Raw genomic sequence first — 21,582 nt, 5'->3', positions numbered from 1 at the left:
TGCCACAAAGCCTCCCACCATCTCAAGGCAGGCACCAAGATGAAGCCTGTGGAACTAGATGGAAGAACAGGCGAAGGAGGTGGCCAAGTTGTGAGAGTCGCCATCGCCATAGCTGCCTTAACCGGACAAGCGGTTACCATCACCAATGTGCGAGGGAATCGTGATCGTGGCGGTGGTGAGTGATGATTATATGCTCGATGCTTGATCATCAGCTAATATCCTCCAGGTCTCAAAAGCCAGCATATTACCAGCATCCAGTACCTGGCAGAGATAACAGATGCCGATGTCGATGGCCTAAGTATAGGTTCTAAGACTGTTATTTTCGCACCAAAACGAAAACCCACGGAACTATACCAACGCAACATCAAAGTATCTGCAGAATCGGGGTCTGCGAGTACCCTCCTCATACTCCAGGCTATTCTTCCATTCCTTGTCTTTGCGGGAAATGACTCCGAGGAACCAGTCGAGCTTCAGATTTCCGGCGGAACAAATGTTTCCTTTTCCCTGAGTTTCGAATATTTGGATCAGATCCTTTTGCCAACACTAGAAGAGCGGTTTGGTATCCAAGTAGAAAGAACACTCGACCATCGTGGATGGAGCAGTGGGCCCCAGTCAAGAGGGCAAATCAGTCTGAAATTTCACCCATTGAAAATTGGTCAACGCCTACAATACAAAGCCCCCGAGCCACAAAAATACCCCGAGTCCTACGAGGTCAAGTCTGTCGATGTCAGCATTGTGGTGCCTGGTAGCGTGCATGAGAAGCTCCAGGCATCACTAACAAATGATCTAGAAACCCTGTTCCCAGGGACCGAAATCCATTTCAAGCTTACTGAAGACACGAACCTGGATTCACGGTGGTACATACTCCTTGTCGCTCATTCCATATCGGGAATTCGACGGGGACATGACTGGCTCGGTTCGCTGCCGAAGAAGACCAAGAACAGGGATCGATTCACGGAACAGGTGTCGAAACAGGTCTGCCAAGGTCTGTTTGAAGAGATAGAGGTTGGGGGCCAAGTAGACGTTCATCTTCAGGATCAAGTCGTGGTGTTCCAGGCACTCTGCGAAGGGTACTCCTCGTTTGTCCGTGGCGACGGCTTAGAGGAACCATCTGCTGGAGTGCTAATTGATGCCATGGGTAACCTTGACATTGGTGATGGAAGAATGAGAAAGGAAAAGACCCATGAGCCCTTCGGCTACGGTTCGCTTCACTCCCAGACAGCAAGATGGGTTGTGAGTGAGATGCTACCGAGCGTAGAGTTTTACAACAAAGGAGATTTGGTGAAAGGAGCAGGTATATCAATGAAATAGACCGTTTCGGGCTCTCAATAGGGCACACTTGTGAGTCATGGCAGTTCATGCGAGAAAAAGTGTAATTAGTTAAACGAGGCTAGACACCAATTAAAGTATCGGTGCAAGGCGGCTTGCATCAACTGTGACGTGGCTGATAAGGATGGGATGGCCTCGGATTCAATCCTTTGGTAACCTTACTGGACGAAAAGACATTGCAACACTACATGTGGTGTTGTGTTATTGAAATGGCGTTCTGTTGGCTACCTAAATCGAACGTAGGGTCTTCCTTCAGAGATGTTATCATATAAGAAGCGATCCGTGTCGCTCTGAATTCTGGCCTCAATACTTTGTGCTACACTTTGACTCTACACAAAGGCTTGAGGCACAGAGTCCTACGAAGGGACATCACCGAAACGATATTGCGACCAGCCGAAGCTACCCTCGTGCAATGTCCAAGTTTGCTTCCCCTTATCCTCACCAGCAGCGCCCACAGCAATGAAGACGGGCATGAGATGATCCATGAAAGGGTGTGCTTGCTTTGCGTCTCCTCTTTTGCAAACTGCTGCCATCTTTTCCTTTCGGACGGCAGGGTCGGCCTCAACGGCCTCCTTGAGGGCGTTGTCGAAACTCACCACGTATGGGAGTGGCTCAGTGTTACCCTCAAACATGTGGTGCATGTCACGCAAGTTGTGGACTGACATTCCAGCACCGATGATGACGATTCCCTCGTCTCGAAGTGCAGACACGGCGCGGCCCAACGCATAATGGGCATGAGGATCTTCGCTCTTGAAAAGAGAGACCTGGACCAGCGGGACATTGAGAGGATTGGTCTCTGGGTTGAAAGCTGCGAGTTGTTAGTTCATCTAGCAATTGTATGCCCGGCAAACGTACCAACGTGAAAGCCAGAGAATACACCGTGGTCAAGACCTCGCTTCATTCCATAGGATTGAATCCCCGCCTCTGAAAGCATCACCATGATCTTGCTTGCAAGCTCAGGACTTCCTTTGCTTGGGTACTTGGCCTCGTAGAAGTGTTCGGGGAAGCCATAGAAACTGACTGGATGTTAACAGAGGCCCAAGTTATTTGTGATACGACATACTCATAGATCAGGTCAGTATCGACTTCATTGTTGATATGGATAGTATCCTTTTCTCCCATCCAATGCGCCGAGAAGACGACTACGGCCTTCGGTTTGACTTTCTGGGTGATCTCTTTACCAATCTGCTGAAGGACTGGATACACAGGGTGCTTTGTGTTATATTGAACATCGGGCTTCAAGTTTGTTAGTGAGTCTGTTTTCAGCATCACAAGGACAAACTTACGCCACCGTGACTGAAAAAGTAGACGGGGGTTCTTGTAGCTGAAGTAGCTGATGAGACAGTCGTGTTCTTTTGTGTCTTGTACCAATCAACTCCTGCTTTTTGCAATGTTGACGAGAATGCTTCAAGTGGTGATGCACCAAACAGAGCAATGGCAGACACAGCAACGGCAACGAAGCCGATCAAGGCTCGATAGGATATGAGTGGAGGCATAATGAACTGAGTGGCTCTACAGCGTCTCTTTACAAGTTGGCGATAGCCTCAAGGAGTTATTGACACGAGTTCATCGACATACGTAGTTGTATATCCGAATATCCCTTCCGAGTTATCCGCCAGTGGATCTCCTCAGCTGAGGTTGATGCTGAATCAGCTCATCATGATAAACACAATCATGGGATGTTTTGGTCTTGGACTACCGGCAGTGGAGAGATTGGCGAAATGATTGGCGAGGTCTGTGCTAATGAGACTTTGAGTTGATTGTTAACTTCTGAATGGTTATAAGAGTCAATGATTGGACATGAAGAGTATTGTAAGTTAAGAATTATGCAGGCGACTTATAGTAGTCGTCCTATCCATAGTGTGCACTTGTCAGTGTCAACTGCTCATATAGCCTCTTCAGCTACAAAATGGAAATTGCAAATAAAGTATATTTAATTGAGGCTCACTATAAAGAAGCCGTCAAGCTTTACACAAACGATACCTCAATGAACAGTGCTGCATAAAAGAAATTCATAATTGCTAAAAGTTTGGAAAGCTCAAGCTCCAACGGAACCGGATAAACTGCCCCACAACTAAACAGAAAGAGCTACCTTCAGTGGTCCGTTGCTGGGTGCAACTGCCAGATTAGCCCGCCAAAAAGTCAACTTCAGAAACTGCTCGACAAGGGCAGGGCAAAGCATCTCATGTGAAAGAAAGAGCAGATCTTCAACCATCATCTTCAACCTCTTTTGTCATTCGACAACCATCGCCACATCGGGCTCGTATCTCCCACGCCATCTTGTACGGCCCATCCATCAGACACGTCCCTGCCTGTGGTGCTTGAGTCTCTTTATTTATTTCCATATTCATCATGGCTCCTCTTATTCTTCATAACGTCCCAGATGACGAGTGTTACGTTGGCGACGATGGCATCAAGCGACCTTATGCCATGTACTTCAATCCGTATGTCCCTTCTCCTTTGCATCAAAACAGGACTAACGTGACGCGCATTAGACAAGATGCTCCTCAAGCTGCCCGATCACGTCGCAGCGCCGCCGAGTCTGGCTCGTTCGGTAAATCAACCCGTCGCTCGCGATCGCGTACCGGAACACCAGCTCGTAGTCGCGAAAACCCTACACTAGCTGCTGCGGATAAGCTCTTCGGTGACTGGGTATCGAACCAAGCGGCTGCGGCCCCTGCTCAGACTGTCCAGCGTAAGAGCAGCGGTATGATGCAGGAGGAGGTTGCTACCCAACGACCTGTGACTTCTACACCTGTCGAGCTTATCCTTCGCGGCTACCGATCGTACACCCAGCAGTATGCTGCCATCTCCCATTACGAATCCCTCGCTGGCGCGATCTTGGAGGACTATCCTCGCGAACCCCCTGCCAGTCAACGTCGATACAAGTCCGAATTACGCGATCCTGCGTTCACGCGACGCCGTAACCTCACAGCCGATGAGCGAGCCATGGTGAACCGTGCGGACGGTGGAGATCATTGGGTCAAGGTCACATTCGAGAGCAGAGAAGCTGCTGAAGCTGCAACTTTTGCCAGCCCTCAAAGAATCCTGGGACATCTTGTCTACGCTGAGCCATACCGAGGAGTTCCTCCTGCCAAGGATGAGGCTTGCCCTGATATTGATGCTGCTGTCCCCGAGCACAACCGATCACAGAGCATGCCGGCCGCCGTCCCCATCACAAATGCTCGAAAGAACCCATTTAGTGGTCCTACATCGTTCAACAGCCGTCTCCTCGACCTTTCACCACCTCATTCGCAAACATCTAGCCTTACCATGGATACTGGAACCATCAGCAACTCGCACGCTTCTACCGCTACAATTATCGAACCGATCCCTCTCCCTCAAGCCACCACGTCAAGCATCGAGCCTATGGAGATTCGTGATGAAGACAGTGTATTCTGTCGTCGAATTCCTACTGCCCGCCGTGCTACCATTCTTCCCGCTGAACAAGCTCTTCTACCTCAGCAGACCATGATGCAGCGGGTGATCAATGCCATTCCTTTCGTTAAGTGGTTTGGCGGTAGCATGATTGGTAATGAGGTCCCCCGAACCGAGACTGGCGAGTTTGACTGGAGCAAGGCAAGCCTATACTGGAAGCTCATCTGGTGGCTGGATGCTACTATTGGACTGTTTGGGGGTGATGTGCTCAACGCCGACAAGGACGACTAGAGGACATCTAATCGGCAGTGTGAGCCAAGATATAGAGGACGCACAGTCCAATAGGGCGACAGCATCAATGGGCAGCAGAGCCAGGATGTACGAGAGACGAAGAATTTGATCATTGACCAGGCGTAACAGCGGTCATGGCGTCAGGCGTGTTATGGAATGGTACCACTTGGTTTAGTCGCATAATTAATAGACATGGAGGGTTGGAAGATCCGCATAATGCTTGTATACTATCAATCAGGAGTAAAGTCCTGCAAATCTATTGCTGCCTCTGTAAAGAGGATGTCTGTTCAAAATTCCCACATAAACGCCCTTGTATATGATAACCCAGCACGATCGTAATTCTGTAATTCCGTCATCCATCCAGTTAACTTGGACTTCTATCTTCGTCACCGCTCCACGCAGCCGCCGAGCTTGCGTCTGTGATAAGTCCTGGTGACTTTGGCCTTTTCTTCACTGAAGCAGGCGACGCGGATCGCCCTCTTGGTTCCTCCTCTTGCTCCACAGCAATATCATGTTCTGGATCATCACACTGTCTGTCTCCGTTTTGCGTCTCCTCAGGTCCAACATCTGCTTCCGCCACAGGAAGAAGAAATTCCGATCTATCTAACTCGTCGTCTTCGTTTGCCCGACCACTTAGCGAGTCGTAGGTCACGTCTGTTGGAATCCGCCGAATAGGCTGTGGTGAAAACGGTCTTGCGTTTCGAGGCTTATTGAAGTCTGTCGAGAAGACGCTGTCAGTATCGCCGCCCCCTCCACCGCTGGGTCGCATATCTGAGGCCAATGCAGCTAGAGACTGATAACGTTCCGTATCCATCAGGAGACTATCGCCTCTAGTGTAACTCCTCGATGCCTCTGCTCCTGAATCGGCAAGTATGCTTTTCGGTGGGAGGATAGAAAAGAGCTTTGGCGTGTCGCCACTACCGACACTACCCAGGGTTGTGTTGTCTTCCTCTGTTGCGAATAAATCTTGGCCCTTCTCCAGGAGGTCGTCCAGACCGCCTCCGCTCCAGCCTTTCCTTGCGAGACTTTCGAAAATGTCCACCTCTGCACGTACCAGACTACAGCTTGCATCAACAATTCTACCACTTGTTTCTTGACTTTCTCTCAGTAGCGTTCGTGCATGATCGGCATGTAGCGTCGTCAACCCGTCCAATTTCGTAGTCAAGTCTACCAAATGGGCTCTAAATCGTCCAACATCTCGTCTTCGCTGTTTGTGTAGTTTCATGCCCTCTTTTTCCAATCGTTTGATCTCTCGGGTTTGGGCTTTGATATTGTGCTTGTACGTCTCCTCCTCATCGTCAATAACGGTCTGCCACTTGTCCAGGTCATGGAGAAGCGGCACTTCGAAGGATCGGTATACGGTCTCGGAGAGAATCTGTTGGTGGTTTGCTACTAGGTGATGCACTCCAGAAGCGGACATGAGCATATCAGCGGTGCAGGAGCCCTTGGTCGAGAAGCTAGCCGTCATGTTTGTCGATCCAGAAGGGCCAATAGGCTCAGCGCGAGCCTCTTTTAATCTGGCACATGCTTCGAGCGCTGAACCGAATGTTGAGGCAGCGGTTGATAGCGCAGCAAGAGCGAGACGGTATGACTTTGCTGAGGCGACGAGATCGGAATAAGCTTGCTGAGAGTTTTCAAGGTCGGCTTTTGTGAGGACAGCATGTGAAGATCGGGGAGGTGGCGGGAGTGGTAGGTTGAATGAAGATAGAGGGTTCGCGGTCGATGCAAGAGAATAGACGGGCGATCCGGGGACAGGCGGTAGCTGTGAAGGTGTCGGTGACACTGGACGCGATGCTTCAGAAGCCATGTTTGTTTACTTTTTGGAAGATCATCGGTGTAGCTCGGATGGTAATGGGGATGTTTAGCAACACAGACGAAGATATTACAGCGGGCCTGTCGAAGGCATAAACAAGGTGCGTCAATTAAGAAAAAAAGTGTCGGGTATCGAACAAAGTTGTTTGATTCCACCCAAAGGTTTCGATCGGTTGGCGAACGTTGGAGAAGACTGTCCGGGATCAAGGGTCTGTCGCTGCAGAGTCCCCCACTCATGGAAGCCTCCAGCGCTGCTACTTGTAAGCGATAGGGCACTCGGTGGCCCGGCCGTATCATGCACCTCTACGCGGCGGCCATTGAAAGGTGCCCAGCCAGTGGTGGAGCGCACGTCATTTTGGCGGGCGTCAGATGGAATATCGGGCATCTTGTCCATACGGGGAATTTCAGTTTCATTTAGGCGGGCAACTTTTTTAACATCACGAGGTTTGAAGAGGGAGACAGGCAAATACGATTGGTCTTTTCCCAGCTCGTGGCAGTACAATGTGATGAGCAGTCTCAAATCATAGAAAGTGTAGTTCTCAATATCATGTCTATTTTCTTTTCTTTTATTCTTTTAATTTAGCACTGGCTCTTGCAAGTCTATACTATCTAGGAACTGTTTTCTAAGTGCTCTAGTTTTGAGGGGGTAGTTGCTTTCTCAGGAACGCCTCGACCTCATCAAGCTCCTCAAGAACAGCAGAGTGTCCCATACCACTATTAATGTCAGTATACAACTCTTCAAAGGCAAATATGTGTCAACTTACGGGTAGGTCTTCCATGAAACGTCGTAGCCAAGTCCCTTGAGAAGGTCGGCGCTCAGCTTACCACGCTCGCAAGGGACAATAGGGTCCTCTTCACCGTGGAACATCATGACAGGAGTCTGGCGGTTGGCATCTGTGGGCTTGACCATGTCGGCAAAGGTCTTGGACAGGAGCAACCAAGAGGAGAGTCCAATGATACCACCCAGCTTGCTTGTGCAAGTAAGACCAGCAAGGAGAGACATGGCACCACCCTGAGAGAAGCCACCGAGAACAATGCGCTCAGGAGAGATGCCAGAGTTGATCTCTTCTTGAATGAGCTCGTGGAAGTACTGTTGGCTGCGCTTGATGCCCTCAGCGTCCTCGTTGCGGATGAGAGAGTCGACATCTCCTCCAAGTTGTTTCTACACTGTGTTAGGTTTTTTCTCCATAAGAGTTGAAAAAGGGAGCATACGATATCAAACCATCCAGGCATTCTCATTCCCATGTTCTATTCGTGTTAGTCTAGGTCTAGAGAAGTATCATGTTTCTAAACTCACCACGCTGATAGGGATTTGAGGAGCATGAGGCAGAATGAACTTGACCTCATCCAGTCTCTGTCTTCGACGCCAGTTCTCGACAGCACTTGCCCAGCCATGGCCAGTGTCACCGAGGCCGTGAACGAAGATAACTGTAGCTGTGTGGCGGGATGCCGCAGGGAAAACGAGCGGGGCGATTCTTGCTGAAGACATGTTTGCTTCTGCTGTTTTCTTCACTTTGGCAGCACCGAAGAATTGGTTCCAGGCGATGAGAAGAACAAGTGGAAGAGCAAAGATCAAAAGGTAGCGGATGATGTTGCTGGTAGATAAAGGTACGTCGTGCGCTTGCTTTCGATTGTTGGACATTGGGTGAAAGTTTGTCCAATGATGGTCGTGTTAAGGCCAAGTGGAGTTTAGCGGCATATCAAATTGCGAAGCTGTCCATGAACTGCCTGTACCTCCTCTGCTCTTGGCAAGCTGATTACCCTAAACCTTGACTAGCTGAAGACAACAAGCAACATGTACATGGGAAGTCAAGTTGAAACTGGCTAATTCATGTTCTTTTTTGTAGTCCATACGAAGTGTGGGTTCTAGCTCGAATCTATGTTGTTGAAGCTCTGAATTACAATAGCACGGTACACTATGGAGGTCGCTAGAATAAGCTTGACCATGAGCCTCTGGAATTTGTCGCGTACATACTCTTGTGATGGCGGCACCTCGTTATATACCGTCTGCTGCTCTTCTTGTTCTTACCATACTACTGGGCCTGTACAATGGGTTGTGTTACATACAAGTGCTGTTATTTTAGTAGAAACTACGTCTTTCATGATTCGATGGATCTCGATTGAACTCTAAAAATGAAAGCGTTGGCTATTGGGTCGTCAGTGTTGAATATCTACCTAAGTTAGACTACCTACCTATCAGTATGAAGACGTGTTCTGCAACCGCAGGCTATGTCTTGCACAATATGCAGTGTTCAACTCATCATCCGTATAGCAAACCGCAGCTAAAGTAGCCAAGCCTGAGGGTTTCTTTCCTTTTTTTCCAGAAGAGTTTCATATTGCTGTTATCTGATCTTATCATGCTGTGTTAATTCATGGATAATCTCAGGTTCAGACCCTGAAATCACTGACAGGTTAAGGGACGGGTGGCTGGTAATGGCACGTGCACACCCAGTAATTGGAGGGTGCATGGCATCTTTAGTGCGTCAGTGGGGTCATTCGAACCCTGTAACCGTCGGGCACTGGACTAACCTACGTTAGACTTCTCCTCCATCGTCACTCTGCATCCTCTTCTGAGCCGAGTCGCGTTGGACAAGGTCAGGTTTGAATTTCTGCATCATTTTAAAATTATCTTTTATGCTTGTGTAAAGCCCCAGTTCAAATTTCGTTTTTACCTATTTTATCAATCAGATCACTTCAATGTCTGAGGAACCTTCACTCCCTCGTCTCCCTGCTGTTTCTTGGGACGAGCAATCGCAGACTTTCAGCAATAACCCTCGGAAACGCGTCCGCAATGCCGGCTCCAAGCACGCGCCGTCTTCGGGCTTCAACAACTCAAGTGATCCCGCCATATTCTCCAGTGACGATGATCCCGCACTGGACAATTATGTAGAGGGCAGGAGAAAGAAGAGATATATTGGTTCTTGGTTTCAACAGCATCCTACTTCATCAGACTCTACTTTCAGTGAGATTCACGTTCCCAAGCAGAGGCGTCAATGGACGCGACAAGCAGACAGTGGTGTCTATCTCGGCAGCGATGGGAATGAGAGTGACGATATGCTAGGTCCCGTACCTGAGAATCCAAAGCCCAAACTGCCTCAGCTTGATCGCGTTGTGCGCCGCATCTCAAGGGCTGAGCAAGTTGCTCGCGATAAGGTTCGTGCCTGTCTTGACGCGGGGGAAGAGACAGTCGACTTTTGGTCAATGGGGCTGGAAGACGTCTCCAACGATACCATCAGTCCTTTGTCGCAGTTTTCCTGCATTCCCATCGTCACTAAGGATGTCGCATTCGAGCAAAAGGACCCGGAGCTCAAGATCTACATGGCACAGAACCGGCTAACACGGGTTCCTGGTGCCATGTTCGACTTGACATATCTCACTATCCTCAGTCTCCGCCACAACAAACTCACTGAGATTCCTCCTAGTATCGGAAAGCTTCAGCATCTCAAGGAGCTCAACGTGTCACAAAACCGTTTGAGACACCTGCCTGTTGAGTTATTAGACCTATTCGCATCAGACAGCAAACTTGACACACTTGTTGTGCATCCCAATCCTTTCTGGCAACCAAACCGAACACTGCAAGACACTGAGGACAAATCAGATAACGTGCTCTTCTCTCACACAGAGGGTGAAATCTCATCCGTACCAAATCTGGTCAGTCGAGCGTTAGGCCGGTCCCCTTCACAGTTGTCGGATACCGCGGGCCGTATCTTTTCAGAATTCAGATTCCCAACAGATCACAGGGAACTCATTTTGCCTGTTGACGAAGGAGAACCCGAGTTCTCACCGTCATCCTCCGTCTCATCCATGACAGAGTCTCAACGCTTGCAAGGAGCAAGCCGCGTGCCAAGTCTTCTCGAGACTGCCCTAAGAGCATGCTATTCCAGTACTCAACTTTCAGAAATGCCATTTTACATCCCAGAGGGTCTCAACCATCTAAGGAGGCTACTAGAGCGTGCACAGCGACAAAAGGATGCCGGTGGGTGGACTTGCTCACATTGTCGAAAGATGATGGTTATCCCTACTGTCGAATGGGTCGAGTGGCGCGAGGTTCGCACCTGTAAGAAGGTCAGCCACGAGGACTCGTCTGCCCTGCGGGTGACACCGCTGAGTATGGTAGAAGGTGAGAGGATGATACCTTTCATCCGTCGAGGTTGCTCATGGCGATGCGGACCGGAAGAGCTGGACAAGAGTAGTTGGGGTCTGCCGAAAGGAAATCTTGTTCCTGTAACAGTCGATGAAAATCAGCAAGCATAAGGGAATATGGCGTTATATATAGTACAAGCAGATTGATGAGCGTATGAATGATACCTTGGATTGTCTTCTTCTTCCCAGATTACTTCACTGTCATTTTTGTGGTTGTGTTCTCTGGTGCAGTGACTATGGTACATAGGGTGGATGGACATGGCCTTATAAAACGTGGTACAACTCACTTACACGGCTGCGATACTCAGTCCTGGTCTGTCATCGGACCTTATGAGACATGCATAACCACAATATTTGACATTCATGCTGTAAGACGACACAGGTGTGTTAGAACCATGGTAATGACCCTGGCTGAAATGCATGTAGGCGCACACAATCTGTATCGCTTGAGGTGAAACGTAGTAGTGAGCGCGCAAAGTCTACGGATCTTTTCTTCTTACGATAGCAGCAAAAAGAGTGCAATTTGATGAAAGATTTGGGTGTTTCTTGACTTGTACTGAATTAATGTGAGTTGTGTCATGTTGGCATTAATACTGGTATATCGATCTGATCAAAACCATACAGCCAACGTTTCTCTCATTGCCCGGAAGGCCTGTATTGAATTCCCCTTCACCACACCATTCAAGAGGCCTAGTCAGGCATGTGCTTTGTGGAAACTTCTTATTGGTATATACACATTCGTCTGCACCTTTTGGGGAATGGCCAGAATCGTACTCGTTGGTAATGGCGAGTCAGGTTGTGAGCGACAATCTCGCTGAACCTTTGTCGCATACTCTCCTCCATCAATGTCTGGTCTTTACAAGGACATGTCCTTCCTCAGAGACATATGACCCAGGCCGGTGAGCAACCGTATAGGTTCTATCGCATTTGCTGTCTCTGTGAAACCTGGCTAGAACCATAGAAGGTGCAAAGCGGCGCTTCAGCATAAGATAGCAAATAGCTGAACGTCGCATCCCTCGCCGACCATACGAGCGACCAACTTGGTCAAAGACATTTGTAGAACTAAATCGGAGCTTAGTCCCAGTCATCGTCATCACTGTCGACGTTTCGTGATCTTCCAGCAGTTCCTGTCTTGATAGTCTTGCCTGCCAGGCGGTCCTCGGCAGCATCCTCAGCAGCCTGTCTCCTCTTGACAACACGCATATCCGAGTCGGGAACAGCACCAACCTCAACCAGGAGGTTATCAACTTGTGTCATACCCGTTCGAACACCTCCAATAGTTGCAAGTGTCACAATCTGCTTGACAATATCCCCCTTGTTGTAGACCAGAATCGTTGGGCAGTTTCGGTCGGGGTAGTTCTCGATAGCTTGGCTGGCTCGGATTTCGCAAAACTTGATTTCGCCGTACTCTTGAGCTGCTTGTCTCCATAGCTCGGTCAAAACTCGAGACTCAATATTTGTTCCCATGCCAGATGTAAGGTTGACGAAGACCGGTCCATTTTGTGATGCGTCGGTGACTTCGCGCTGATATTCGGGTTTCGAAAGAGGATATACGGTTCCATGCTTGGCCTTCTTTTGCAAACTGTTGAACTCGGCCATGCGCTTTTGGCGATATTGCTCTAGGAAAGCTTCCTCTTCTTCATCCTCAAGCTCGTCCAACTCGTCGAGGTCCTTTCCTTCCAGTCGGTTCTCATGGGCTAATCTTCGTCCTTCAAGAATAGCCTCCTCAATCATAGGAGTTGGGCTAGGTGGCTTCTCAGGAATAACTCCATGCTTTCGAAGAATATCATTCCTATGGCGGGGTTAGAGCTATCAGGAGTATGGAGGGGTAGCAAGAACTGACCATTCTGTGTCGGCATTTGGGTCATCAATTGGAACATTGATACGCTGTTCCATAGGGTTAGACATTTTGGAGACTGATAGAGCTGAAGTAATTGCTTCAATCAACTCCTTTCAACAAGTAGATATGTACGGTTTGAAAGTGGCAGCCTATAAACTGACGCAACTCTACATCCCTACCCAAATAGGGGACCAGGCAGAGCTCAATCCATTTGCATAAAATGCATAAACCCCACCAAGCACATCTAGCGTTCACAAGCTCTATCGGCGCTATGTTACACCGACACTGGCCAGACTCCAGACGCCGTCACCGCTCGAATTCTTTGATCGATCACGTGTGTGGGCACAACAACCCTACGCACAGACCCACTTTTTGGTCAACTCGCCCCAGAGGCAAGAGCGAGTTGTCAGAGCCACCAGACTTTTCCTCGCTTACCTACCTCCTCCCACCCACCTTGCGAGCCTCAAATCTGTTGCCGGATTTCGTCAAGCTTTCCCACTCTCGCAAGTCACCGACAAGAAATTTTCGAGAAAATCAGACAAGATGGTAAGCGACTGCCTTTTTCTGATGCCTTTTACGATGGATCGATTACGAGCGATGGATGGACAACGACTCCGTGTGTGAAAAAGAGGTGGAATCATCGACTCGAAAAACTTGCTGCCTCGTGGCAAAAGTTACAAATTGACGAAACTCGACCCCGACGATAGCATCGATGATGGATGGAAAACGCAAAGGATATATACATGATGATGGAACAAGCTGGCTAACACTCCGCCTCTCAGGTTCTCGCCGTTGATCTTCTGAACCCTTCCCCGGCCGCCGAGGCTAAGAAGCACAAGCTCAAGGTACGATAGTCCGGACAAATTTTTATCATCACGACAATCGATCTAACATCACTATTAGACCCTCGTGCCCGCCCCTCGATCCTTCTTCATGGACGTCAAGTGCCCCGGTTGCTTCACCATCACCACCGTCTTTTCTCACGCCCAGACCGTTGTCATCTGCCAGGGATGCACCACTGTCCTCTGCCAGCCTACCGGTGGTAAGGCTCGTCTGACCGAGGGCTGCTCTTTCCGAAGAAAGTAAACGCCTCGCGGCGATTATTTCCTTGGGCACTCATGACTCTTACGGTTCATCTCATGGTGGCCATCTCGGATCTGCAAAACACAACATCGACATGGACGGATAGAACAGCCGACGTTGCGAACATTCACCAAAAACATCTTTGCAGATAGAAGATGGAACACCCAGAATAGGGGCGTTTGGGGTCTCCGGATATCTTGCATGGCACATCATTTCTCTTTTGTTTTTCCGTTACGCGCCTTGTACCAAAGAGTCTTCTGGAGGCAGGAAGGAAAAAAAAGCACTGCATGGGTGGAAAGCTGAGAAAGCCTTCACACGAGTGTCCATGCTGGTCCCGATGGGCCAGTTGGACATGAGGACGTGGAACCGTTTCTTGATGATCGCTTCATACCCGAGTGCAGTGGGTAGCGGAGGATGGTCACTGTGCTTTTGCGAAATTCACAATGGTTTCCACATCACTTTCTTGTTGACGTGAATGCTTCTAGTCGATGATTGCGTTGTGTTATTGTTGTGACTGTCGTAGAGCACCCGTGCTGCGTATTAACATGGTGCCATAATCCCTCCATCTGCTACGACTACTATTCACAATGGCTCTCCATCTCTATTGCTGTCGAGTTGAATTGACTTGACAGTGATTGGCGATGGAAGGCGTCATCGATAGTTGGCCTCGACCCCTCAATCGATCAACATGCCTAGCTGCTGACTTGCCGGATGACTCGACCCGGAGATGGTCGTCCGCTACAAAGGCCTGAGGCAACTCCTTCGAAGACGAATCTAAAGTTAGGTCTGCTTTAACGGACCTGGGGAACCAATTACCCCGCGAAATGTGCTTGGAATCCGCATTCTGCCTTAAGCCAAACAGATTGTAGCCCTGTCTATAGTTGATTATGATTGGACAGATCATTGAACCTCTGCAATTCTCAACTTCTTCAACCAATTAATATCATCACCTCTTGGTAGCTCCATCTAATACTGTTCGGCCATGTCAAAGTTTAAATTGCTTAACGTGAAGAAGTACATATATCCTCCACTATTATCGAGTGTAAATGTTAGTAGTAGCTGCTCGTGTGAGAAGCTCGTGTGACTATTTCCCTAACTAATGCCTCCACTGTTGAAGGCGAATTTTAGGTGGAGCTGAGTTCATGATAGACAAATTAACTGGCCTTTGTCGATCATGAAAATGCCAGAATTTGCCCGTAGATGTTATTTCTCGCCACTGCCTTGCTCTCCAGCACAGCCGAGACTCTTCACTCGCTGATCAGATACCCAGCTTATCAGATGAGTCAGCCAACCAATCAACGAGCGCTGAATTGACCAATTTACGCGAAAGGAGCGCGCCGAGATCACGCTCAGACGCGGGAAGCTGGACTCCACAATGAGAAACTCTTGTTAGTTGATTGGCTGGTTCATTCTGCTTTGAGGATCGTCTCAGTTTTTGACTTTTTGAGGGTCCTCAGCAGGGGCCTTCGCTTCTTGACCCTGTTCCAATTTCCTCACCCCTGGCAACAAGCGTCTCTCTTCAACTGGTTTCATCCAAGTCTCCCCTCTCCTGTTTGCTTTGTTCTTCTTTTGAACCCTTGATATCTCTCTCCTGGATTGCGACGTCATTTGCCTCTACAAAGACTTACTTCTCTTTCCAAATTTCGTCTTTAGACACTCTCCACTCTACAACTGATTGAACTCTGTTTCTGTGTTACAGATTCTTGTGCCACACAGCCACTGCTTACTCTTCAATAACTTCTGCAACGTCATCGCATCTCTGCGTATTTCATCGACTGCTGGTTCCATCTGGATCATACCATTGCGTTCAATTACATCCAAATTTCTTCAAATCCTTCCATCATGTCGACTCCCCGTACCAAGCGCCAATTTGCTGGTGCTTCAGCCGATCCCTCCCAGCGACAAATCACCTCTTTCTTCAATGCCAGTGGAAGAACTTCCGCTGAATCTCCAGTTACCGCAGCTGAGAAGCCTATGCAGCCTACCCTTCCTTCCAATGTCCAAGCAAACCTCCTCAGCGTTGGCATGCGAGTCCGCAAGTCCGTCCCCGAAGGATACAAGACGGTCGGCACTAGCGCTTTCAAGCTGTGGACAGACAATGCTCCTGTAAAGTCTATCAACACCGCCACCCGTGCCCCTGCCAAGGGTACCTCTCGAGAACTTCTTCCTTTCTGTGGAATCAACAGGGTTGGAGGTCTCGACACTCAGCCTGACTTCGAGCGGGAGGATGAGGTTCCAGACATCGATGCTATTCCCGAGCTTACCATGTCACAAGAGAGCAACGATAGTGCTGAGTCATATGATGGATCTCGCAAGCGAATCTTTGACGAGGAGGAAGATGAACTGGTTGAAAGCCGCGCCATGGATGTCCAGAGCAACCGAGTCATGGCTATTCCAGTATCCCGAAAGGGCGCCGGCTTGAGGGGCTTCGTTCCAGAGAACCAAAACTCTGGCACAGATTTTGACGAGGCCGATTTCCTTGTCCCTGAGATGGATATGGCCAACTAAGCCACAACCTCTGATGAGAGACTCTAGCCGAGTCTTTTCACATTATCATGTCACTATGCGTTATGTTATGGGTTTTGCAACATTGGGTCGGCGTTCAGGTTATATTAATGCTCCAGAGCGGTTGTAAATTTATTATGTGTTAGAAAGACACACTGGGGCTTGCTGTATGTTACAAGGAATATTACAAGGTCGCAAAAGACCTACAATTATTACAGAATTTCCTCTAATTTACATGCCAATGAATGGCTCGCGGAACTCGAGTAAATCTCTCTGCCCGTAAAACTCACCAGCTACTGTCAAAATCATGTTGAGAGTAGCGCGAAGATTCGACCGTAATCGCTGTTTGGCAGCTTCCTTCTCCGCATCATCATCGTCGTCTGGAACCGGCCCGCTCTTAAGCTGGGCGAGCAGTCGCTCTTTTGCTGCTTCAAGACTCTCCTGGGGCCCTGCGGCTGCGACCTCACCTTCTTCGGCGTCTGAGTCGGATGCAATATCCATAGCCACATCCTCGTCCTCGTCTATCTCACCTTCCTCTGCATCAGGCTTTGGCGGCGAAGTTGTGGTAGGTTCCATGGCTTTGGGTGCTTGGTCGACTTCCTGTTCAGTTTCGGCTTGTGTGGAATCCTCTTCGTCCTCATCAGCGCTGACAGCACCTTCAATCTCAAGGTCTTCTGGATCAGCCATGACATCTTCGTCACTACTGCTTCTATCAACAGCTTCGTGCGCGCCCAGTCCACCTTCTGCTAATTCATCTCTCAGCGCAGCCATCTCTGCTAAACTTCTGCCCAGAAGGACTGCTCTTCGTCCTAGGTCACGAATCCAGCCAATCTCAGCGTAGTTCAGCTCACCCTTATTTGGGAGTCGCGCAAGTAATGCCCATATCCAACGACTCGTACGTTCTGGAAGTGTGTAGCCACGGCGAAGAAACTTGCCGCCAAGCATAATGCGCAGGATTCGCAGTGTGGTGTCTTTAGACATATGGGCGACCTGAAGTGGATGTGGATCGGTGTCGCGTAGGAGTCGCGACCAGGTAGCTATGACAGAGGACTGGTTGTCTGCAGGAGCTTCGGTTTTGAGTTGTGCTTTTGCGAGGCGAGAGCGGGCGTTCTGGGGAGGTTCGGCGTGGAGGATGTTTCGTAGGTTGAGGTACTGTTCCATAACGGAGGCAAAGTAGGCTTCGCGTATAGCCGCTACTTCGTCGTAGTCGTCTTCATCTTCTGGGTATTCCCCTTCTTCGTAGTCACCTTCTCCATCGGCATCGTCGGGCATCGCCATATACGCGCCATCTTCGTACCAGCCTCGAGAATCGCCAACGCCATCGTTATATATGCCCCTGTCGACAGGTCCATCCTCGTCATCTTGGTCGTCGCCTCTAAGTTCAGCAGGTAACTGGGGTCCAATTTGGACTTTAGGCGCAACGAGTAAATGGGGGATTCCGGCGGCTTGTTGTCTGTTATACTCACCACATCAGCATTCGAGCTCTGCAAGGTCGCGGTCTTCAGCAATGGCAATAGGGGTGCAGGGGACAAAGGTCGCCTTACCGAACTGAATTCAGATACGCCATAGCATCCGTATCATCCTCGAACTCTGACTCTTCGCCTGCGGGAATCGTAGTCGCATGCTCATTATCTGCAAAGACATATTTCTGGCCCCAGGTCGGATCGATGCCGGAGTTTTGATGTTGTCGCGCTTTGCCGCCGTGCTTCTTGGATCGTTTCGGTTTAGGCTTGGAAGCATCGCCTTCGTCGACGTCCTCGAATTCTCTTTTGGTCGTCATTTTTTACCCGGCCGTGTATGTTTTGTTGAGCTTGCGAAGCTTAGAATAGATGGGTAAGATCGAAGACCCTTAGATGCCTGTTTCTTATCGATAAGCTAGAACCAAGCTGCAGCTCATCCCCACCTTCAACATCTCGAAATTATAGCAACTTCTCATGACCATAAATTCATGATGAGTTCTGCTCTTGTGCGACAATCGGCCTCAAGGTCTTTGTACTGTAGAAGAGGCCTACCAATCGCTGTTAGTGCGCTACCGGCTACGCAATGGCGCTCACATAGCAGCTACAACCACTTTGTTGGTCGTAGTATGTATAAACTCATATCTTTATCCGGCTTTCACTAACACTTGTAGCTAAACTCGCTGCCGCGGATCCAAACGCCGATTTTCTTCCTTTTATGTGTAAGGATGTGAAACCTTTTACACTCGCAGTCAAGGATAATATTGCAACCTCTGAGTTCCCGACACAATGCGCCTCGAACATCCTCTCATCTCATCCTTCACCATTTGAGGCTACTGTCATCCGTCAATTGCGTAAACGAGGTGCAACTGTTGTTGGAAAGACGAACATGGATGAGTTTGGTATGGGATCTCACTCAACAAACTCAGTTCATGGCGCAGTAAAGAATCCTTTGGCCAAGGACGATGATGTATCAGCTGGTGGAAGCTCTGGTGGAAGTGCTGTTGCGGTACGCTTAGGAGATGCCGACATCGCATTGGGAACAGATACTGGCGGTTCAATTCGATTACCAGCTGCTTATACTGGGACTGTTGGCTACAAGCCTAGCTATGGCATGATCTCTCGATTCGGCGTCGTTCCATACGCGAACTCTTTGGATACGGTTGGTCTCCTGGCCAAGGATGTTAAGCCGATACATGATCTTGTTTTCAAGACAGGCATACATGAGGAATATGACTCCCAGGATCCAACATCATTGCCTGCGGCATCCCGGAACCGATGCACTGAAACAACGCCATCTAGTCTCCCCGACCTTTCAAAGCTAAATATTGGCATTCCCCTCGAGTACAACATCGATGAGCTCGATCCTTCTGTTCGCGCCGCTTGGATATCTGCCGCCTCCGCTCTTGAAGCTCAGGGTGCAACATTGGTACCCATCTCACTACCATCCACCAAGGAAGCGCTCTGTGCTTACTACGTCCTTGCACCGGCGGAAGCTCATTCAAATCTTGCCAAGTACGATGGTGTCCGCTACGGAAAACGTGGTGAAGGCAGCGATGCAGTTGGTGAGACACTCTACTCTGATACCCGTGGTGAAGGCTTCGGTGAAGAAGTCAAGCGACGAATCCTCCTCGGTACATACAGTCTCAGCTCCGAAGCCATTGACAACTACTTCATCCAGGCCCAAAAGGTTCGAAGAATGGTGCAAAAGGATTTCGATCGTGTCTTCCGACTTGATAACCCTCTCTATGAGCCTGCGCAATTTGATCTGAGCGACATGGCTGAGGCTACTGGTATGGAGGACAAAACTGGCCCTGTTCAGGTCGACTTCATACTATGTCCTACAGCACCCACGTTCCCTCCGAGATTAGAGGAGATCAAGGAGCAAAGTACTGTAGATGCATACATGAACGATGTGTTCACGGTGCCCGCAAGTCTGGCAGGTTTACCAGCTGTGAGTGTGCCAGCTCAGGTAGAAGGGAGTCAGTTCCCAGCAGGACTGCAACTTATTGGACAGTACTGGGATGATCAAAGGATGCTTCAGTTGGCGGAGAAGCTGAAGTCTTTGACCGCATGAGTGTATTGGTAGAGTTCACAAGCGATGATTTATGACATTATTGTATATTAGACTAGATAAAAGGCGAATGGCATATGGATCTCGAGCTTCGTAGGTCTGATAAGTCGTCATCTATCACTGATACCCATGTCCCCCAGGAGCTCATCTAACATCACACGCGGATAAGTTGCTTCTGATCTAGTGGGTTCCAGAACCTTTTAATGTTGATGGATACGGATGGTAAATGCGATAAATTGATTCATTATCTTCGATTATTTCTAGTAGTTCAAGTTGATGACGCTGTAGATATTTCGAACAGGTGAGCCTACAACTGAGACTGCAGCCCTTTAAGTCCTATTGCCAATCTTTCGTCCTCTGGAGCCATTGGGGCGAGTTGGCGGTGACTGCCTCCTTAGTGGTGTCGATATTCTTCTGGTCCAGGCCGTCTCATAGTAGATCGTTACTCATCCGACTACACATCGTCCGGCTATTGTTGTTGTGCATTGACACTGGCCACCAGATAGGGTCGGCATGTTCAATTTAATAGGGGCTCCTGGTCAACACAATAGTCTCCTCGTGTTTCGAAAGAAGATGCATCGGGTATCTTGCGGCTCGAACACTTGTATTGATTTGCTGTGGACGAACGACCAGATCAAGGTGAACGACTTCGGCTGCGGTTTCGAGTTGGAGACCGGCTTCGTGATCGGCTCCGACTTTGGCTTCTCCTTCTTTCATCCCGGTCAACCTCCATCACATCTCCGTCTGAGATCTCTCCTGATTCCTCTCTCGTTCCGTTCTCTTTCTCCGCCTCATCTTCTTCCTCCAAAAGATCCTCAAGGTCACCAAGAGGGCTGACTCTTGGCTCTAAAAGTTCCAGATCCTCAAGAACCTCTCGTTTTGGCATTTTCCACAAACTCGTACCGCATACACGCTCCTTTGTCAAAAGTTCGTCCACGAAATCATCCATGTATGATAACTTCACACCTTCCCTGCCTCGCCGTCTCAACTTGCGCCTATCCTCAAGAAATGGTTCCAGCATCTCATATACATCCTTCGCTTGTCGTGTGAGTCGGAAGTAGAAGCATGCAAGCGCGCGCAGGTATTTGAAGGCTTCACCGCCGAATTTTAGGTATTCCAGGAGGACCGCATCGCTGGGCGCGAGCTCGAGAAGCTTAAAGGCAAGACACAAAAACGGGCTGGGTACTTGTGTCGTTCCATATGTACCTCCGATAAATTTCACGTCTTCTACGACGCGATCGACAATATCGGCTTCGTTACACGCAAAGCATTGCATTTTGTAGTATATCGAGTCGACGATGCGATCCCTGACGGCCTTTTCCATGATGGTCGCGGGATTGAGGCCGTTTGGCGCAACCGAGACATTTGAGCCGCGCTCATCGAGGAAGCGTCGCGCATCGGCGTGAACTGTGTCTTTATCTCTGCTCATTTTGGGTGGTGATCGCTAAGGAATTGTCGATTCTAGAAGTTGGTGATGGTGGGGGCTGGTTTGAAGCTCGGATGGGAAAGTGTAGAAAGCTTGGTGCCGATAAGCTGATAAGGCGCGTTGCTGTGTCAACAGAGTAAATAATGGAACTTTCAACGGTCAAGGATGACGACAGCTGACCTTCAAACTGTATTCTAAATCGTCTGATAGTGTAGAATCTTCATTTTTGTTCTGCACTAGACCA

At 49.1% G+C, this 21,582-nt stretch overlaps 12 protein-coding genes across 12 annotated transcripts; 6 read left to right on the top strand and 6 right to left on the bottom strand.

Annotated features, from left to right (window-relative positions):
* Positions 1-39: 39 nt before the first annotated feature.
* On the top strand, positions 40-1,623 carry FIESC28_03887 (uncharacterized protein; the record flags this gene model as incomplete). Its single annotated transcript, XM_031158036.1, has 3 exons — positions 40-175; positions 227-1,233; positions 1,573-1,623. The coding sequence occupies 3 exons, from the start codon at positions 40-42 to the stop codon at positions 1,621-1,623; spliced, it is 1,194 nt and encodes a 397-aa protein (XP_031017895.1).
* Positions 1,624-1,685: 62 nt separating this feature from the next.
* On the bottom strand, positions 1,686-2,825 carry FIESC28_03886 (uncharacterized protein; the record flags this gene model as incomplete). Its single annotated transcript, XM_031158035.1, has 4 exons — positions 1,686-2,137; positions 2,185-2,345; positions 2,393-2,565; positions 2,616-2,825. 4 exons carry the CDS (start codon positions 2,823-2,825, stop codon positions 1,686-1,688), a joined length of 996 nt encoding a protein of 331 aa, XP_031017894.1.
* An 856-nt stretch (positions 2,826-3,681) lies between these two features.
* Positions 3,682-4,998, top strand: FIESC28_03885 (uncharacterized protein; the record flags this gene model as incomplete). Its single annotated transcript, XM_031158034.1, has 2 exons — positions 3,682-3,773; positions 3,825-4,998. The coding sequence occupies 2 exons, from the start codon at positions 3,682-3,684 to the stop codon at positions 4,996-4,998; spliced, it is 1,266 nt and encodes a 421-aa protein (XP_031017893.1).
* Positions 4,999-5,362: 364 nt separating this feature from the next.
* FIESC28_03884 (uncharacterized protein) lies at positions 5,363-6,805 on the bottom strand (the record flags this gene model as incomplete). Its single annotated transcript, XM_031158033.1, has 1 exon — positions 5,363-6,805. The coding sequence occupies one exon, from the start codon at positions 6,803-6,805 to the stop codon at positions 5,363-5,365; it is 1,443 nt and encodes a 480-aa protein (XP_031017892.1).
* A 637-nt stretch (positions 6,806-7,442) lies between these two features.
* Positions 7,443-8,452, bottom strand: FIESC28_03883 (uncharacterized protein; the record flags this gene model as incomplete). The annotated part of the gene is made up of 4 exons (XM_031158032.1): positions 7,443-7,524; positions 7,575-7,972; positions 8,023-8,058; positions 8,108-8,452. The coding sequence occupies 4 exons, from the start codon at positions 8,450-8,452 to the stop codon at positions 7,443-7,445; spliced, it is 861 nt and encodes a 286-aa protein (XP_031017891.1).
* Positions 8,453-9,507: 1,055 nt separating this feature from the next.
* Positions 9,508-11,064, top strand: FIESC28_03882 (uncharacterized protein; the record flags this gene model as incomplete). Its single annotated transcript, XM_031158031.1, has 1 exon — positions 9,508-11,064. The coding sequence occupies one exon, from the start codon at positions 9,508-9,510 to the stop codon at positions 11,062-11,064; it is 1,557 nt and encodes a 518-aa protein (XP_031017890.1).
* A 963-nt stretch (positions 11,065-12,027) lies between these two features.
* On the bottom strand, positions 12,028-12,861 carry FIESC28_03881 (uncharacterized protein; the record flags this gene model as incomplete). The annotated part of the gene is made up of 2 exons (XM_031158030.1): positions 12,028-12,745; positions 12,797-12,861. 2 exons carry the CDS (start codon positions 12,859-12,861, stop codon positions 12,028-12,030), a joined length of 783 nt encoding a protein of 260 aa, XP_031017889.1.
* A 475-nt stretch (positions 12,862-13,336) lies between these two features.
* FIESC28_03880 (uncharacterized protein) lies at positions 13,337-13,879 on the top strand (the record flags this gene model as incomplete). Its single annotated transcript, XM_031158029.1, has 3 exons — positions 13,337-13,339; positions 13,576-13,638; positions 13,697-13,879. 3 exons carry the CDS (start codon positions 13,337-13,339, stop codon positions 13,877-13,879), a joined length of 249 nt encoding a protein of 82 aa, XP_031017888.1.
* Positions 13,880-15,718: 1,839 nt separating this feature from the next.
* Positions 15,719-16,384, top strand: FIESC28_03879 (uncharacterized protein; the record flags this gene model as incomplete). The annotated part of the gene is made up of 1 exon (XM_031158028.1): positions 15,719-16,384. The coding sequence occupies one exon, from the start codon at positions 15,719-15,721 to the stop codon at positions 16,382-16,384; it is 666 nt and encodes a 221-aa protein (XP_031017887.1).
* Positions 16,385-16,612: 228 nt separating this feature from the next.
* Positions 16,613-18,161, bottom strand: FIESC28_03878 (uncharacterized protein; the record flags this gene model as incomplete). Its single annotated transcript, XM_031158027.1, has 2 exons — positions 16,613-17,834; positions 17,926-18,161. 2 exons carry the CDS (start codon positions 18,159-18,161, stop codon positions 16,613-16,615), a joined length of 1,458 nt encoding a protein of 485 aa, XP_031017886.1.
* A 171-nt stretch (positions 18,162-18,332) lies between these two features.
* Positions 18,333-19,915, top strand: FIESC28_03877 (uncharacterized protein; the record flags this gene model as incomplete). The annotated part of the gene is made up of 2 exons (XM_031158026.1): positions 18,333-18,465; positions 18,513-19,915. The coding sequence occupies 2 exons, from the start codon at positions 18,333-18,335 to the stop codon at positions 19,913-19,915; spliced, it is 1,536 nt and encodes a 511-aa protein (XP_031017885.1).
* Positions 19,916-20,546: 631 nt separating this feature from the next.
* FIESC28_03876 (uncharacterized protein) lies at positions 20,547-21,341 on the bottom strand (the record flags this gene model as incomplete). Its single annotated transcript, XM_031158025.1, has 1 exon — positions 20,547-21,341. The coding sequence occupies one exon, from the start codon at positions 21,339-21,341 to the stop codon at positions 20,547-20,549; it is 795 nt and encodes a 264-aa protein (XP_031017884.1).
* Positions 21,342-21,582: the final 241 nt, after the last annotated feature.

This window comes from Fusarium coffeatum, assembly GCF_003316985.1.
Source record: "Fusarium coffeatum strain FIESC_28 chromosome Unknown BRIP53273_contig_81, whole genome shotgun sequence".
Classification (NCBI taxonomy): domain Eukaryota; kingdom Fungi; phylum Ascomycota; class Sordariomycetes; order Hypocreales; family Nectriaceae; genus Fusarium; species Fusarium coffeatum.
Note: the sequence above shows the minus strand (reverse complement) of the source record. Positions and strands in the feature narration are given on the sequence as shown.